This window comes from Rhopilema esculentum, chromosome 5 (genome assembly GCF_057945365.1).
Source record: "Rhopilema esculentum isolate cy_ngs chromosome 5, ASM5794536v1, whole genome shotgun sequence".
Classification (NCBI taxonomy): domain Eukaryota; kingdom Metazoa; phylum Cnidaria; class Scyphozoa; order Rhizostomeae; family Rhizostomatidae; genus Rhopilema; species Rhopilema esculentum.
Genome location: NC_142819.1, coordinates 6,521,082 through 6,539,591, shown reverse-complemented (window position 1 = coordinate 6,539,591; position 18,510 = coordinate 6,521,082). Strand labels below are relative to the sequence as shown.

General features: G+C 35.8%; 1 protein-coding gene across 2 annotated transcripts; it reads left to right on the top strand.

Moving 5' to 3' along the window:
• The first annotated feature begins 1,450 nt into the window (after positions 1-1,450).
• LOC135689713 (potassium channel subfamily K member 9) lies at positions 1,451-15,593 on the top strand. 2 transcript variants are annotated; one of them, XM_065207034.2, is made up of 4 exons: positions 1,454-2,877; positions 4,993-5,108; positions 6,203-6,523; positions 12,836-15,593. In XM_065207034.2, exons 3-4 carry the CDS (start codon positions 6,226-6,228, stop codon positions 13,513-13,515), a joined length of 978 nt encoding a protein of 325 aa, XP_065063106.1. In that variant the 5' UTR covers positions 1,454-2,877; positions 4,993-5,108; positions 6,203-6,225; the 3' UTR covers positions 13,516-15,593. The 2 variants fall into 2 exon arrangements, with proteins under 2 accessions (XP_088964660.1, XP_065063106.1); XM_089108534.1 differs by lacking the exon at positions 4,993-5,108 and having other exon boundaries at positions 1,451-2,877.
• Positions 15,594-18,510: the final 2,917 nt, after the last annotated feature.

Genomic DNA, 18,510 nt, shown 5'->3' with positions numbered 1-18,510 from the left:
GAATAGTACAGAATTGAAGGCATCAGCTCTTCACCGGCGTAGCTCCTCGTAGCATTTCCGTTGCAGCCCTAAGCTTTAAACTTTCACTCATTTAACGTAGCCCATTATCAGCTATTGATATTCATAATTTATATTCATGTTAATAGATCTCGACAACAATTCCAACAAATATGCATAAACAGAGTATCAAATAGTGCGATGTGTCCAGAAAAATGATGTTATTTTGTTTTTCTTTTGATGAAAGAATATCAAATAGATCTTGAAAATTTTCAGGTATTTCAGGTATTCCATCGAATGCTTCCTTTTAACTTTTTCGAGTCAATCTTTAACTTTAACTATTCCTCAACTATTGCTAACATCTAACTTAATCTAACTTAATAGAATGCTTACCAGGATAGATAGATTTTTTTTACAAAGTATACATAACCAGTAACAGCGTTAGCAGCCTATCAGCTCAATAGTCTGCAGTCTATTTGTGGGAATCCTGTATTTTATTAAACAAGCTGCAATTCCTGTTAAAGAAAGGCTGTTCCTGTTTATATCAATAATTAAACGCCTATTCCAATCGTTAGAATAAAAATTTCTATTGCAAGCTCGATGGCGACATCGAACTATCATTGAATAAGCGTCTTGATTGCTTCCTCTCAGAATAGTATGATCAACTTTTGAAATTTGTGGGAGAACAACCTTCTGTTTTTTATTATGCATCCTCAAACAACGTGTTCTCTTAGGATTACTGATAGAGGTCTTTGAGCCTAAACTTGCCTGGGAAATTCCTACAGGACTAGAACCCTTTGGCAGTTCCGATGTCCTGCTAGCGATTTCTTTAAATATTGCTATATGCCGGGATGATTATACCTGCTTGTTTGGCAGTAAGGGCCGGATCAATGCAAAGACAAACTAGGCCATGGCCAAGGGCCCCCATAGTTTTGAGGCCTAGTGCTAAACAAAAAAATAAAAGTGCTGCCCATAATGACAGAATCACTGCAATTGAGAAGGGGCACAAGGCTGGAACCTTTGTACTGCGCAATCAATGGATATGTGCAATGTGCGAAAAATTCAATTGTTTCAAGCACCTTACTTTGTCTTGTGCTCAACATATTTTTTCGCTTGTGTTAACAAAATAATCCAAAAGGCAAAAGAATTGAAAGGTTATTCCTTCCACTGTTGAGCGGTTTGCCTTTGCGGTTAGCAAACCTTAGCAACAACAACAGCAATGATAACAGTAACAGTAGAACAGCAACAACAAAACAACAACAAGAACAACAACAGCACCAAATTGAAAATCAGCTGCGCCAACATTTGCTATTTTAGGTGCGCAAATTTCAGCAAAAAAGTATTCTATGTCCAGAAAAAAGTTTTTTACCTGGAAGCGATATAAGTATTGAAATAGACAAAATACAGAAATAGATGGTGCACAAAACAACCTTAACCAAACGTTTTTGCTTACCTTACTGAAGCATTGGAATCTTCTATTCTAATTAGTATGTACATTATTTATCTAAAACCATCTACATATAGAAAGAGGCATTCTTTATATAAAAAGAGGACAGTTTTGTTGTGAATTTCTTGTAAAGTATGATGAATTTTAAACCAGGGTTAATTACATATGTGCATTTTGGCCCACAGAATGTTTTTGGGTCCCACAAAACCTTTATCCGGGCCTGTTGGCAGTTCATCTAAAAGACTACTGTGCTGGTCCGGCAATTTTAGTTTGAAGACCAAAATCCTTCAGCATTTCCAACGTCCTGGTCCGGAAAATAGCGCTATCAAAGAAATTGATAGATGGTAGGCAGTTTACCTTAAGGGCTAGAATCTTCAGGTGGATCCAACGTTCTGGTCTGGTCTTCACGTGGAGCCAAAGTATTTCTTGAAAAATTGTCATCAGGATAATTGATAGATGCTGGTCCGGCAATTTTATTTTGAACCCCAGAGTCCTTCAGAGGTCCCAATGTCCAGGTCCGGCATTTCTTTGAAATAGCTCTATTCATAGCAGGTATTTTAGCTACTGAGTCATTAACAGACTCTCATTTTGCCTTTGTTTGTATAGCTCTAGCCTCAGAACTGAATAATTAATGATTAGGCTTGGCATATGAATACCATGCCATGAGATAAGTGATATCTTACCATCACTCTGCTTCACGTTGTTATCAAGAAGTCAAGCGAAAAATCTCTTAAACTTGACATAAGCCCTTGACACCGCTATAGTTTCTTTAGCTCAATCAAACTATTTGGTTATTATTAACATGATACCTTAATAGCATGCTAAATTGACGGACGAAATCGTACAACAGTTATTTTGCCATCCAGCAACCTGCTTTGCGGTGTACAAGTTTGATGGCTTTTTCAATAGTACCAGTTGCATCTACAAGCGGTATGACATGTGTGTTTCCGTTTGTCGAGTCATCGAAATCCCAATGCTTTGTAGGAGGATGTTGCTACGAGTTAATGGATCACTGACACGAACGCCTCGCAAGCAGGTGCAGGAAAGATAGCGAATCCTTAGCGATTAGAACGTCTTACTGGACTTAACTATTGCCTCAGAATTGATCGTCTTTATTGGTGTGTTGATCTGTGCTGAACGAAAACAAACTCCAAACTATTCTATCTTGCCATTCCTTTTGCAGTTGGAGAGTTGCCGATGCAATGCACACAGGTCAAAATCATTGGAGAAGAAAAATTTTCAACCAGCTTCCGCATTTGAATTTCTAAGGATAGATTTAGCTGTCTCATCAACATTTTCGCATATTCAGATCAGATCGTCATTGGAAGGCCTGAGCAAGCAACTGCTTCCAAGGCCCCCAACCTGCAACCATTCTTGATACGTTCGGTATCATGAATGATCTTTAGATTCTTCACGAAAGGCTTCACTCGCAGGTAGGTTTGTTACACATCAACTTACATCTTGTGTTAATGATTTATCTTCACTGAAAATTGTTTTCTTAAAGAAATAACTCTTGTTATGAAAGTGCATTCTACGTTGTTGTGTTGGTTATGTTGCACAGCCTGTAACTGTCAGTGAATATCCATTATTTATTGCAATGCTGAGTCGTGTTTCCTTGAATTTGTTGTTTAAAACATTTATCAACCTTTGGCGATTTTCATGGAAAAGTTAGGTAAAGCTGAGAGAAAGACTACAGCCTTGACATGTCTGCAGGATTTAATAACTGGATGATTCTACCGTTTCGTTATCAAATATTGTTTCCAAAAAATGTAATTCGGCAATATAATTTGAAAATGGTTTCCAAATATCTAGTTTAACCTCCCCTAAGCTTTCGTTTTCGATATCTGCAATTCATTTTGCGTTTAATAGAAGCTTTCACGTCTTCTCTTAAGTTACAACCCTCTACTACAATCGTATTTCAGACTTTGTTACATACATTTTCGCTGACAACCACGTACAGAAATAAAATTGTTTTTTTTTAAATTATCTCTTCATAGTTTGGCAAGAGTGTGAGCGATCGCTAATATCATTGATGACGATAAAAGTAGTTTAGGGTGGAAAAGAAATTAGGGTCTTTCTGAATTATTTTTCTGTCATTAAACAGTTTGAGAGGCTGTTTTTTAAAATAGCCGAAATTAAGGTTTGAGCGTGCAATAGTTTTGTGAACAGTATCTAAGGAACAACACGATCTAGGGTTCATGTTCTCACCATTATTAAAGCCTTGGTGACTGCGAATCACCAGAAAGGGTAAAGCGATTAACGTGTTTGGCAGAGCAGGTGGCTATTTCAATTCTTTATAGTCGCAAAACTATCTTGAAAACTATTGAACGGCTGTTTGATTTTGAGCATTGTTAGTCACGTTTTCGCTGATGCATCGTGACCAGTCCACAGATAGCTTATTCGAGACAAGGTTAATTTCAAAGAATTTTTTATCACTGCACGTATTCAAAACTTTTGAAGATTTGAGTTTGCCTTTTAAAATTTTTATGACCACACCTATCAAATTAACTGTATGTGAATCTTTAAAAATACACATCAAAGCCTTACAAGAAATTTCGACGAGGAAAAGTAGTCTAGGTTTAGACGTGTTTTCGAAAATAAAGACCTCAAAGGAGAAGATGAAGAGCGAAACAAACTAGACACCTTCTCGATACTGAACAAATTTTGCAAAAATTTCATAGATTATGGTAATTGGTACTGTTATGTTCTTGCTTTTAATACTGTAATGCTCTTTTTTAAATGTCTACTAGCAGTTGCTGCAATTTTACTTCTTCAATACCAAATCTCTTTTTTTCAATTTTATCACTGCACAAAATTTGAGTTTATCACTGCAAAATTACGATTTATCACCGGACAAATTGGCAATCACTGCACATAAACCCTGATTCGCGAATTCCTATTCTTTCTTTCGTTTCTCATATGTTGTATATTCTTTTCTGATATCTATGTCGTTTTATGCCATCAAGTATGACCAAATACAAGCTGTCTTGTTATGTTTTCAAAAGATCACCTTTATAGCAAAAGAAGATTTCCAAACAGTGAAGTGCAACCAAATACAGACTGTACAATATTCTTTTGAGGGGACAAAATCATATTTATGTATTTATGTTGTCTTCAACACAGCTATTCATATGCTAATTCAATTGCGGAGAAAGTGTTTTTGGTTATGACGAAATTTTTTACTTGGTTATGACGAATACATTCTCTTAATTGTAGTTGCTTGATGGCGAAAACGAATTCTGAAGCTCCCCTATAAGTTTAAACTACTCTTTTAACTTGCCGAAAGCTTCATTATCATCAATTTCTGTTTGCTTTCCATATAGATAAATACCAAGAAACCTATAGCTTTCTGTGCAGTTTACTCAATTTTTTTATCAAACTCTAAATGCAATTGCTTGTTCATATCTCAAGATTTCTTACTCAAGGCAAAATTTTTCTTTTATCTCTTTCTTGAAGTATAAAAAAGTTTGATTTTCTCAGAGTTTTCAGCTGCTAAACTTTAAGCCATCAGACAATCTGATATTCGGTATTGCATCTATCTATTCCAGGCATTGAGAAATATTAACAAAGAAGAAAGGATATCTTGGCATTGACCTTTCTGACATTATAAAAAAATATAATATTGAGGTAAAGAAGCTATGGAATGTTAGATTCATGTGACAAGGTAATTATCACATAAATTAGTCATTATTTCTAGAAACCACTTTGTGCTTTATACGCTTTCATAAAAATTTGCATCATTAATTCATAGATGTTATATCTATGTCAAGTGATATTTATCTTAAATGCTTTTTAATTCTACTTTTTGAAATATTTTATGTCTGATGTTTCATGAAGAACTATATTGTATCGCTTCGTATCAAAATATTTTACAAGAACAAGCATTATTAAGAAAAATAGCGGTATGATAGATTGAAAACAGCATATTTGCAGTATCTTGGTAGAAGCATCTATGTACTTAAAATTTAAGAGTTTTTGGCTGTGCTCTCCGTAGCTTTTGGTAGCTTCTTCTGAAACAATAAAACACACTTATAAGAGTCAATAAAGATGATCAAGATACTGGTTTTAATGTTGTGTAAAAGGGTTTCCTGCCAATATTGTTGAGAATACGGACTTTGCACTCTTTTTGCACCAAAGCATTTATAGGGTAGAACTTAAAGATCGAATTATCCCGAATAGGGATGCAACTCAGTAATAAAAGAGCTGCATTAACTTTACATTGTTGTTTATTTTTTAGTACAACCGGCATGTTCTTAATAACAGTAAAAAAGAAAACAAAATCTTTGATCTCAGCACTTTTCTGTACACAAAAGTAGCTCTTATGCATAATGACTAGAAACCTTAAAATACTGGATTAGTTTTTCTCTGCTCTACTTGTTGTCGAGATTCCTTAATTTTTTGGCAAAACCCTAGTTTTTGATGCATTGACGAATATACATTGGAAAATAGATACCATCGCCATTTATTTATTTTATCTTCAAAAATTGTTACATTTGACGACCAGACCGTTTGTTTCATGTTATTACAAATGGTAACCCTTTATGCTTTTGTGTGGACAAACGAATGAATATACGGAGTTTATTCTGAAAAACAGCATATAATCATGAAAATATATTCAAAAGATATCAAATTTGAAATAGTGTGCAAAAGAGAAATTTTATTCGCAGTGCCTTTTAGAAATATACAGTATTTATCTATAATCCTGTTTGCCATTATCGTTAGCACGTTAATACTTATATCTTTTTGCTACCTTTTCAGTGAGCTTCTACAATAGTAAAGTCATGGGTTCTTTACTGACACAACAGAATATCAGAACTTTGCTTTTGATTACGTGCACGGTTACGTATATGTTGGTTGGCGCGGCCGTGTTTGGTGCGTTAGAGTACGATCATGACCAGTTAGAAAGAAAGAAATACTTGCAAATTTACAGGCGGTTGCAGAGGGATTATAATATTTCAAGAGCAGACATGTCAGAGTTGGCAAAGTACCTTCACAAGAAAAAACATGTCGAGTATGCACTGGAGCCTTGGAGTTTCGCTGGCTCTGTGTATTTTACTGCCGTGACAATTACAACAATTGGTAAGTTTGCTGTCCTGTTATAGACTTTTTGCATTTTCCGAGTTTTGTAATTTACGAGTTTTTGCAATTTACGAGTTTTTGCAGTTTACGAGTTTTTGGAATTTACGAGTTTTTGGAATTTACGAGTTTTTGGAATTTACGAGTTTTTGGAATTTACGAGTTTTTGCAGTTTACGAGTTTTTGCAATTTACCTTACTCCATATTGCATTACCCCTTTATATAACTGGAGAGAAGATATTGGTCGTTCTGAAAGCGATCTGACACGGGAAGAAGATCGTGACAACGGATACGTTGACGTTTGGAGATTACTGTCTTTGTGACAGTGAATATCTTTGTGACAAAAAAGTTGCATAAATGCCAATATATTCAATTACTAAGAAATATTGCAAGCACATATCCTCAGTATACATCCTCGAAATTTGCTTCAAAGTACTATTTAGCTTTTCACTTATTGCTTTTGTTGCAATTTTATAATTTTTGTTTTCATATATTTGAAACTTACTTTTCGGAGAAGCCCTTGTCGTGGGGATGAATTTCGAGCTGGGTTTTTGGCATGTCTTTGGAAAACATTTTTTATCATGTATTATCAGCTGCCTTATCTATGTTCTATCGATGCCTGTGCATGCCAACAGCACCTTTCAACCCGCCGTGGCAACTACAATTTTCAAACTCAATTTGTGCGCAGCCAGTATCTTTTGTCGAGACTCGGTTGTTCATTTATTCATTTTGCTATAGACTGCTCGTGTTTTGTTTTAAAAGTTGATATGATCCTCAACTTTGGTAAAACCTCTCAAGAAGACTTGTTGCTAGCACATCTGTCATTACTGGACTCTCTTTCAAGATCATCCAGCAAACACATCTTTGCTTAAAGCCTATATCCAACAAGAAACCCCGTGCTAAATGCACCAACTCCTAACCAGAAAATATTTAGCCTTTTTCCTTCGTGACTCTTTGTCCCTTTTTCATACTCACTAGATTCGCAACAATCAACAAAACGCTGATTTTTTAAACACCATCTTCATGCTTTTCGGGCAGTACAGCTGCTAAATCTCATCGGCAAAGCTAAGAACATTCTGACTTTCAGGTCGACGCACGTGAAATGCTTGTGAATAGTTTTGCAACTCAAGAAATTTGACTGAATCTCTGAAACTGCTATTGATTTTATAGAGGCTAATTATTGGGCAGGTGCAGCACAAATGCTGGTTTTTATCGTCTTTTTTCTTTATGAGATCTGAAGTATGATATGCTAAAGCTACAGATGTAGCGAGCAACGTTGCGAAGATTGCGAGACACAAGAATCATTGGATTTCCTCTTCCTTCGCAAACAGACGTCTGAAACCTTAAAAAATAATTATGAGCAGCATTTTATTGATTTTATTGTCGCGTCGTATTTAATATGTGGGGTCAACCGAAAACAGTTCTACCGGAAATAACATTTTTGTATGAAGTTTTCGCATATAGTCGATGCATGGTCGCTGCCTAGCAATCCTTCGCCTGTCTGTGTCAACAAGGCGTCTTTCCTATTTATCAGTCCAGATGCTTTTTTTAGAACAACTAAAATTTCCACGTTTTGCACGTTTTGATGCAATCTGCAGAAGCAGAATCTGAATAATACCAAGCATAAAAAGCTGATGTTGAATTTAATGACGGATTTTTGTGCTTTGCAAATCAACATATTATACTGAAATATTGATGAGTGACTTTTGGCGGAAAAACAGCATGGATTTAAGTTAAATTAAAACATTTGCAAGCGTCCCTTGAGAAAAATATCACTCCAAATGCATAGAAATACGCAATCATATTCTACATTTCAATGTATGTAAATGTGTCTTTGAAAAAGCTCCCTCGGAATCACTCTGTTTTTGGAATCATCTGAAGAAAAATTCAAATCCAGAATCCTAGGAAAGTTTAGAGTCAGAACCTTAACGAAATCAAAGTATTTGCTTTGCAAACAGCAGTCACTCCGATCATATTTAAAGAATGCAGCAATTCTGACAGATACTTATATGTCTTAGATGTTTGTTAGAAGATTATTGATAGTATCGTCTGTGTGGAAGATCACAAGTCAACTTCATTACATCTTCTATAGCTTTCACATGTTTTCAGCTAGAAAATGTGTATCTGACATACAGATTTGTTTACAGTTCAGGGAATTCGGTGTCTCCTTTATGATTTTTAATGGAATAAGGGCAGCCTTTCAGCTTGTTCAATGTGATCATGAAAGGATTTTTGCTAGGCGAGGTCATCTTTTGTTTCATGTTGCATCTTTTCATTTTACTTTTATTATCATTCAATGGAGCGAAATCCTAAGAGTTGATGTGCAGATGATTTTAGTATTTTGCTTGGGAACGAAATCAGGTAGAGGACACCGACTTGTCAACAATGTGAAACTTCAATTGTTTCACATATCTTTCATTGAGCGTATAATTTTGAAGACACGGTCTCTTTTGACAAAAAGAAGATCACATTTTCTTTAAAACTGACTGGCAGTATACAATCTATAGAATTAAGATTTTGTACAAGATATTTTGATACTCATCATTTAAAAAGGGTTGATGGAAAGTAAAAACTTTGACTGAATTGCAACAGAGAAGCTTTTGAAAAAGGGCTTGATGACTACTGTTACAAATTGCCAAGATATGGCCAGCATTTTCCTTAACTTTAAGGGGAAAATATCGCATATGTTTCGATTGGAGATTGGGTAATAACCTTCCCCCCCAAAAAACTCCTTGCAGCTTCTGTAAAAATATCCTTAATTATTAGAGCTTTTATCTAAAAAACATACTTTTGAGTCTACAGTACAACTTCTTTAATCATTGTACTAAATTGAAGCACAGTTTTAAGGGCTTTTAGAAGTTATTTATTTTCCTATTAACTCAAAGTATATTTTAAGTTGCATAAGATTTACTCAGCCTCGCCTTTGCTTTAAAATGAATTCAAGATAATGCAAAGATGTTGGTTTACAATTTAAGTCCTCTTTATGATACTTTGCCTGTTCAAACCTTAAGTCTGGTTTAATAAATCTTCTTCTTTGTAAAGGCGACAGAATAAAACCGACAAAGGATTCATAGCTGGTGATTCATAGTTTAGATTTCACACAACTGCTTCTTTTCCATTCGATGTCTTCAGGTTAAATTTACATTCGAACTGTATTTAATTATTTCCGTTAATTAGATGCATCGCGTTCAAGTTTCTTTGCAGCCGACTCGTTTATGCTGCTAGAAATGATTTCTCAAATTAGATGGCATCACTTTTTAGGGACAGTCAGAGTGATGAGACCAATTACGAATTGTAGGGGTTTTTGTGTTTAGACAGATAACAAGTACGGCGATAAAAGGGACAACTTTTGTGTTTAATCCCAATTTGAAAAGGATGATTGCATCTAGATGCTATGTCTCAAAAACTCTTACAAGGCTGCACTTTTGGAGCTCTAATTGTTTTTTCTAATATCATTCATCAATGACTTTATTGTCGAAAACCTGAATCTTATGCAAATGACGTCACTGTTTACCGAAAATCCGATTTTGATTGGGACAAGGCCAATGCTAGAAAGGTTGCACCTTACTGATAAAGGGTTAAACCTTTTGTGGAATACTTTGCTTTGTGACATTTCTTGCTAATCCAATACAGCCCATCGATTTCATCAAAAGCACTGAAAAAATAGGAAGAATCATCAATGCTTTTTTTTCATATAAGCTAGGCGAGGCACAGCTGATAATTGTGATCTGTGTCAAATCTTTGGGAATTTGTCTTGAAGAAACTGATTGCTGTGAGAATTCATTTGACCTTCTCGTTGATAATTTCCGTAAGCCTTCCTCTAGGAGCGACTTAATCAATGCTCCAACATCTAATTCACTCAGCTGCGGATACAGTTCACCATAGCAAAGAAGGATTTTGCCTTGGTGGATCTTTGAATAATTCTGCAATCAGGGATTCAGATCTTCTGTGGATGGATACTTCTAGTCCCATTTTAGCCAAGACCATTTGCAACTTCACGTGAAGTGCAGGTCGTGCAAAATCTTCTAAACCATCACAGTGATCTATCATGGGTAGGAACTGCGATTCATTTGCTTCGATTCCAAAATCTGAATTATTCTGACAACTGAATTATACTTACAATGAGAGAATTATCATAAAATTCCCATTCTCTGATTATTAAAGAAAAGGCTGTGATTGCAATTATCCTTTTCTCGCAGTAAGGCAAAACGCAATGATTTGCTGTTTTGAAGCATGTCGAATGAAAGCAGGCCAAACCGTCTTTAAAGTTTACTAGGTTAACAAAAAACGATGCTCGCACCAAGTTATAACGCAATGAAAAGAATCTTTGTAGAGCAATAATGCCAAAAAGTTGTATTATTAAAAACATTGACGATAACAGCAAAGACAATGGTAACTGCAGCAACAAAAGTGACAAAAACGACCAAACGTCCAAAGCGATCAAAACGACAAAAACGACCTAAGCGACAAAAACGACAAAAACGACAAAAACGACAAAAACGACCAAAGCGACAAAAACGACAAAAACGAACATAGAGATGATGAAGATGATATCAACAATGATGTGATACAACCACCATAGTTCGTTCACCTAAATCAAGACTCGGAATAAAATAACCCATAAAAAGCCATTTGATTGTTCAAACACGCTGGTTGTCGTATTCTACTGGTCTTGTGAACAAATTCGAAATTTCAATTTTTAATAAGGCAGTTAACGATGAAAGGATGTTTTTCCATACTTTATATATTCTTTTGCGGAAGTGACGCGTTCAAAGAGCGCGAAATGTGTTTTCGCTTTAAGTCTTATCGATATACAATAGAAATCGGACAGGTGTCACTGATTATTGCACAAATCATCATCATCTTCGCTGATAGCACAAATAGAAGATCAAACAGCTGGTATACTCCAATCTGCGGACCGTGGAATTTAGATTTGTGAATTATGCTTGGTTTGCAGTTACTCTGGCCTGCAGATTTTAAGAGCCTTTCTCTCGTCTCTCTTTCTATACTCCTCTGCACCTCTCAAGCAAAAACGCTCCTTCTCCGAAACAACTTTGCGATGCTCACGAACCCAGGGTAGAGTGCAGGTAGATTTCAATCAGGGTTGCCAGATTGGACTTTTTCAGGCCAAATTTTCCAATTTTGGCCTTTTCCAGAGTTAATTTGCCTTGAAAATTTGTTTTTGGCCTACTACTTAAGGTTGGCCTTTTTGGCCTTTTTAAACATTGTGAGTTTATTTCTTAAACATCAACACCGTAAGTAACAAACAAATTATGAATCGAAAGAGGAATACTACACATTTTAAACTCAAATGTCAAATATCATTAGCTAACCTAACCATTAGCAAAGAAATTTGTTTGAAGGAGGAAGTTTCTCAGTTTCTTGCTCGAGTTTAGAAATTATCAAAAAGGCTCATGTGTGGAAATATATATTGCGCTTTGTGCAGTGTATTTTTCGGGATTTTTTTTATTTGGCCTATTTATCTGCCCTTTGGCCTAAGTTTATCACCCGTCTGGCAACCTGTTCAATGAAGTTTTGTTGGAATGCAAGTAATTTAACAGATATGGTTATGCCCTCCTCATCAGATTTGCAAGAGCCACACGTGTTGACTGAAAATACAGCGATAGCTGTTGATAATGACATCAAATTAAACTCAGCTGAGACTTTCTGTTAGAGTACCATGAAGGAAAAGTAGCTTTAAAGCATAAACACCCAGTTGGAACCACAAATGGGTATATATTTTTCATCGTGTTCTTTTGGACCCTTGTTCTGACGTTTTATGCTCTGAGGAGTGTCAGACGAAAAAACTTCTAGCCAATATGTTATAAAATGTTTGCTTTTTTCAAAGCCATCTTCAAGTTCTGTACCGTCAGAAAACTGTTCAAAAGTAGCTTTCTGTCACCTAATTGCTCTAAGTGTATTTTTCTGGATGCTTATGCCACGACTGTAACTATCAATCATATGGTGTCCGTGTATTGATCGACTAGAAACTTCACGATTATCATCTTGTTTCTATTTCTGTCTTTAGCCAACTTCAGACCAAGTGGTTTTTTCGTAAATGATACAAAGAACGCTAATCTTTTTATCGTAGACTATCAAAAAGAGCATTAATCGGTAGTCCTTGTAGCAAAGATGACGTTTGAAGGAAAACCCATGTTAAAAGCTGTTGTTGATCATTGGACATAGAAACATCTGTCTCCTATTATTCCTATCCACTGGGTGTGCTTCGAAGCTAAAAGGAAATAATGACTTACATTCTATTCTTCTCACCACGTGTCAGGTCAATTCTTAAAAACAGATTATTCTCCTTCACAGGTTATGGACACAGTGTGCCTCGCACTATCCACGGAAAGCTGTTTTGTATCTGCTATGCAATTATCGGGGTTCCATTGAATCTGACTATGTTCCAAGCAATTGGTGAAAGAATGGGTGTTCTTCTTTCCTACTCAATAAAGAAGCTCAAAGCTTGTTTAGGTATGAAGAATACAGAGGTTTCTTTAGTGCAGCTGGTTGCTGTTGGACTTGTTCTATGGATCGTTGCTCTCTGTGCAGGAGCTGCTTTGTTCGCTCGCTATGAAGCCTGGGACTTCTTTACAAGTTTGTACTACTTTTTTGTTACGTTAACAACAATTGGGTTTGGGGACCTTGTGGCTCTACAGGAAGTCAATCATGAAAGAACGAGAGATAAGAAAACAATGTATATAGCACTAACAATGTGCATGATATATGTAGGCCTAACAATCGCCTCTTCAGTGATCAATTTACTAGTGTTAAGACTTATGGAGTTGCAACAGCCTAAGAAAAAGAGGCACAAGTTGTCTGTGCAGCCAGGACCGAGGTGTAATCACTGCCAGAATGGAAAACTTCTCAAAGTCGATACAAATGAAGATTCTGGTATCGAAGCAAATCAAAGTGTGATGATTCTAAAGAATTTCGAGGACGAGTTGTCCTTCACGTCATACAGACAGCTTCATCAGAAAAGAAAATCAATTTAATTTACGGTGTCAAGAAGAGTTCAATGGTGCAAGAAACTGCCGCAAAGAGGTCCTGTCCCCTCCCGTTAAAAATTGTCCCCTTTGACCCGATAAGATGTGGATTTCTGTTGAGTTTAGTGCTGCTGAAGATAAAACGGCATTAGATTTATTGCCATTTTCTTGCATGGAGACGGGATAGTTGATAATCTTAAGGAAAGAGCCAATGTGCATAAATGATTGAAATATCTATGTATAATTGGAAGGTAGAAGATCTGACATAAGAATTTAGAACCCTGACGTAACATAAATCATAAGATCTCAAATTTGCTTAGATGAAACTAAAATGGCACATGTTTTCAATGGTAAATGGTAATATATGGTGTTTGTGGTAATGTCAGTGGTCTTTTACTAGTAGCAATGAGTTTCCACTTCATCCAACCCTAGACCCCCTCAACCATCTTCATGAAAACCAAGAAACCTAACATCACATTATACAATGTTCTTTCATAATCATTTAATAAATATTAAGACTGAAGTAAAGAACAGCATACAGGCATAAGGTATCAATTTCTTCGGACAAAGTAAATAAAATGTGCCTCTTTTGGATGTAGAATCAAGATAAATGATTGTTTCTATGGTTTCTGTTTCCAACGCTTTTATACATTTGTAAGTAAAGCTACAAGGAACATTTTGCAATCAGATCCAGAGAGCAGCAAAATCTTCAATCTGGCAATGTTTAAAAGACGATGCATTATTTATGCAGCTTCATGGCAGGTCGCTTCGTTTAGATGAAGTTGACGGTCAGCAATTAAAAAAATATATTATTTGTTAGTTTGCTATTTGATATGCTGAGTATCCTCTTGAATATGAATCGAGATACGCTATTAATATCTGTCTGGTACGGAGATAAATTTTTTGCAAGCTCTGCATGAAATCAGCATTCTATCAGCATTCTTATCATATCATTAAATGTTTTGTGTAGAATTATGCCCATCAGAAGATCTGCCCGAAATGCTAGTTGCTATAAACAATAAGTAGGGTAGGCTTTATGTTGAAAAACATAGCTGATTCTTTAATGCAAGTCTTTCTTTACTCGAACTTTTATGAATTTAGTCAATTTGGATGATATCCAAAACTAAACTTCCAAAAAATTCACCACAACAGCATGTTTACAGTTCCCTCACAGAGGCGTCGCCAAAGAGGAGGTACGGGGAGGGGGGGAGTGTGCAGTACCCCCTGCCCCCACAAATTTGTCCGTCGGCACATTAAGGATTTTTACCGGGCAGAAAATGGAATATTTGCACTCACTCTGCAACCTTTTTGCAATAATTGTGACATATTAACATTTCTGTGTAGTTGAACTTTCAGAGTATGGCACTGGAGTATAAACTTTGAAAGAAAAACGAATAAAAGTAGCATGCAAGAGTATTTATCTTTTGACCACACCCTTAAAGAGTGAGATACGCCCTTTTTGTCTGCAAAAATCGCCTCTTCATCCCTCCAAACAATTTTTGGCTTCGCCTCTGTTCCCTTATTATGCCTTTTTGACTCCTGAAGTGTCAAAGGAAACATTCCTTAAAATATTTGTCTGAAGCTTCAATTATACCTGAAAGATCTTGTTTTAAAGAATACTTTCATAGGATCTGAAAATAGTTTGTATCAGACAATGATAGCATTAAATTAATTCATATAAATATTTATTGGAGAATGGTGCTTCCATCTACGGAAAGAATTCGGTAGTTTAATAATATGTCACTAGAAAGCTTGGAACCTGTTTTAAATTTCATATAAAAGTCATACGACGTGAAATTTATAAGAAATAAATCAAAATTTTGTATAAATCTATATATGTATAGGAAATAATGGATAGATTAAGATGTGAATTCTTGTCCTTGCATTGAGTAACTTTGCTTTTGTCTTCATAACTCTTTGCCAAAGTTTTGCTAAACAGAAACGCACTTGAAATGGAATCTGTAGGAAATTTTTTGTTACAAATTTTCTGAAAATATTGCACCTTTTCAAAGGCTATATGACCCTACAAAAAGCCAGTGGAGAAACTACAGATGTTCAGGGGGCTGGAAGTGGGCTGGAAGGGGGCTGGAAGGGGGCTAAAAAGGGGCTGAAAGGGGGCTGAAAGGGGGGCTGAAAGGGGGGCTGAAAGGGGGGCTGAAAGGGGCTAAAGGGGCATATAATTTAAAAGCCAAATGATGCTGTTTCTATGGCATTTGAAAACTTTGGCCAGAAATGCCCTTAAATGCACCAAAACATTTATTTGATGACTCCGGTTTCTCAAAATGAAAACATTGCAGGAGCTGTGAATTCTTGCAACCACCATTATTAAGCTAGAGTCGTGACAAGAAACTCAAGTGCTGTTTAGTAAGTTTTTTATTCTCTAATCACTCAGGCAATAGAAGCAGTGATTTACGGGGAAAAATAAGTCCCCATAAGTCTCCTTAACCCCAATATGTCAGCCACGATCGTCCATGTGATTTTTGTAATCTAATAACAGCATTGCTGCATATAAAAACTTTTATTGTCTTCCTTTGTAAAATATACTTTTCAGAAGTTCTATGGAACATTCTTTTCTTCAAGGGTAATCATTTGCACCCCTGATCTTCGACAAGTCTTTGTTCTCATCTTTTTCCTCCCATCTAATGGAGTGGACCTTCCTGTTTACCGGCTGATGCGCCAACTCCTAAGAGATTATCTTCGAGGTTATAGCTTGCACAGCAAGACAGGGACATGAAAAATAGACAAGTGTTCGATATTGCCTCGTTTTTCAACAAATAATTTCTTTACTCAAAACATCTCTTTTGCAAGACTTCAGCCTCAACTTTTGCAATAAGCATCTACATACATTTTAATATATTTTCCCAGGCCTATTGCATAATTCAATCATTACTTAAAAGCCTTAGGTTAAGATATGCAAAAGATCACTGCTTTTAACTATTTTACAAGAAAAAATTTTTTTGGTGCTTTTCTCCGACATTTTGGCAATATTTCTCTCTATGAAAGCATCTTTACATAAGCTATTGCCTCACTTTCTAGCCAAAAGAATTGTGGACCGAGCTGTCAGCTGTCAGGTATTTTGCCTAGAAGTTTGTTCGTCTAGAATGAAAGTATCTCTTTGTAAAATGTGGCTGGTAGGCTTTGCAATAAACCGATATTTTTAAATCTCAGTCTTTTGTTTTTCCCAGCACACTATTGCAAAAACTGAATGTATTTAGTCCCAGGAGAAACAGTCGTTAAGAAGGTTACAATTGAGTTGCGTATGCAAGCGTGATAGTGATTCTGGCATGTGAAGTTGTGTTAGAATGAATAGTGTGTACTGAAATTTTAAGGTCACACCGTCGATAGCTTGTTTGCGGACAAGGCGTTTATGTACATGTTCAATATCGCTACGCAATGTCTTCAAGAACAAAATCGAGGATATCATCACAGTCCACCTCACGTTCCGCTCACGCTCTTCATCTGCCTCGTGTAGTTCGACTTCTTCAAAGACATAGCAAAGAGCAATACTACAAGCATTTTTCGCAAACCAAACCAAACCTTAACGATTTCAAACACCTAGAACCAGCCTTTCCGTGGACTTTCGTTCAACAGCGATATATTCCTTGGAAGACCATTCTTTGGGAGTGATGATACAACAACAAACGGCAGTTTCAGAAGGCGGCCAAGCCAACAGACATCGCTCTCGGATGCGGTAGGCCATTGGCAAAGAAACTACCCAAATGGAAATCCAGGCGCCTTTGGAAGGACACACAGCCACTTTGGCTCAAAACAAGTACGAGTTCTATTTTCACCTTGATAAGTTTTCTGAATATAAGGGAAATACATTCATTAATGAGGAAAATATTTCAGTAAAGGAAAGATTGAGGAAGTGCATTTCATTCTGGGGAACAATACATAAAAGTAGAAAAATTTTCAAACTGCTAAATTGACTAGTATTACTGCATGAGAGACTCTTACAAGTATGTGTAATTAGCAAGTAAATAAATGTTGTTATCTTCGGTTGGATGATATCAATTTATAGTCTAACAGTTTTGCTTAAAGTGGTGTTTACAGATGAAAAAAACCTTTTTCAAAAGATATAGCCTTCATCCTTTACTAAAATGTTTGCTAAGAAAAAAACTCACGTTTTGTTAGACGTAAGTTTTAACTTCTAGTCTTATATTTATTATTAACCTATTTATTATTTATTTAAATATAATTTATTATTATTATATTAACCTAAAATGCTTGCTCTAAGTTGAACAAGCAATTTTCAAGGGCATAGTCTTGATTTTTGGCAAAAATATTTTTGTCCTCAATTGCAAATTTCTCTAAGGTATTAGGCTTAAGTTTTTATGGGATGAATTTGCAACCAAACATGCAAAATTTTTCAAAGCTATTGTCTTACGTTTGAGCAAAAATGGTTACTCTAAGATGATTAAGTAATATTCAAAGGCATTGCTTTAGTTTTTGGCAAATATATTTTTGTCTTCAATTGCAAATTTTATTAAATTATTAGGCTTTATTTTTGATGGGAAAATTTGTCAACAAACAATGCGAAATTTGTCAAGGCTATTGTCTTACGTCTGATTAAAGATGATAACCCTGAGATGATCTCCAAGTTTTCAAAGGCATAGTCCTGATTTTTGCCAAAAATATTTTTGCCCTCTATTGCTAATTTTCTAAGGTATTAGGCTTACTTTGGATTAAAAAATTTTCAGCCCAAATTGCAAATTTTTTCAAAGCTATTGTCTTACGTTTGATCTAAGATGTTTAACCGGAGTTGATCTCGCAGATTTCAAGGGCATAATGATTTTTTTAACCAAACAATTTCTTTCACCAATTGCAGATCTTCCTTAAGCACCAAGCTTTATTTATGATGGGCAAAGTTTTCAGCCAAAAATGCAAACTTTTTCAAGGCTGTTGTTTTAATATTGGTCTAAGATGTTTACCCTGTGTTGATATCGCAGTTTTCGAGGGCAAAGTCCTAATTTTGGACTAAAATATTTTTGTCTTAGATTGAGA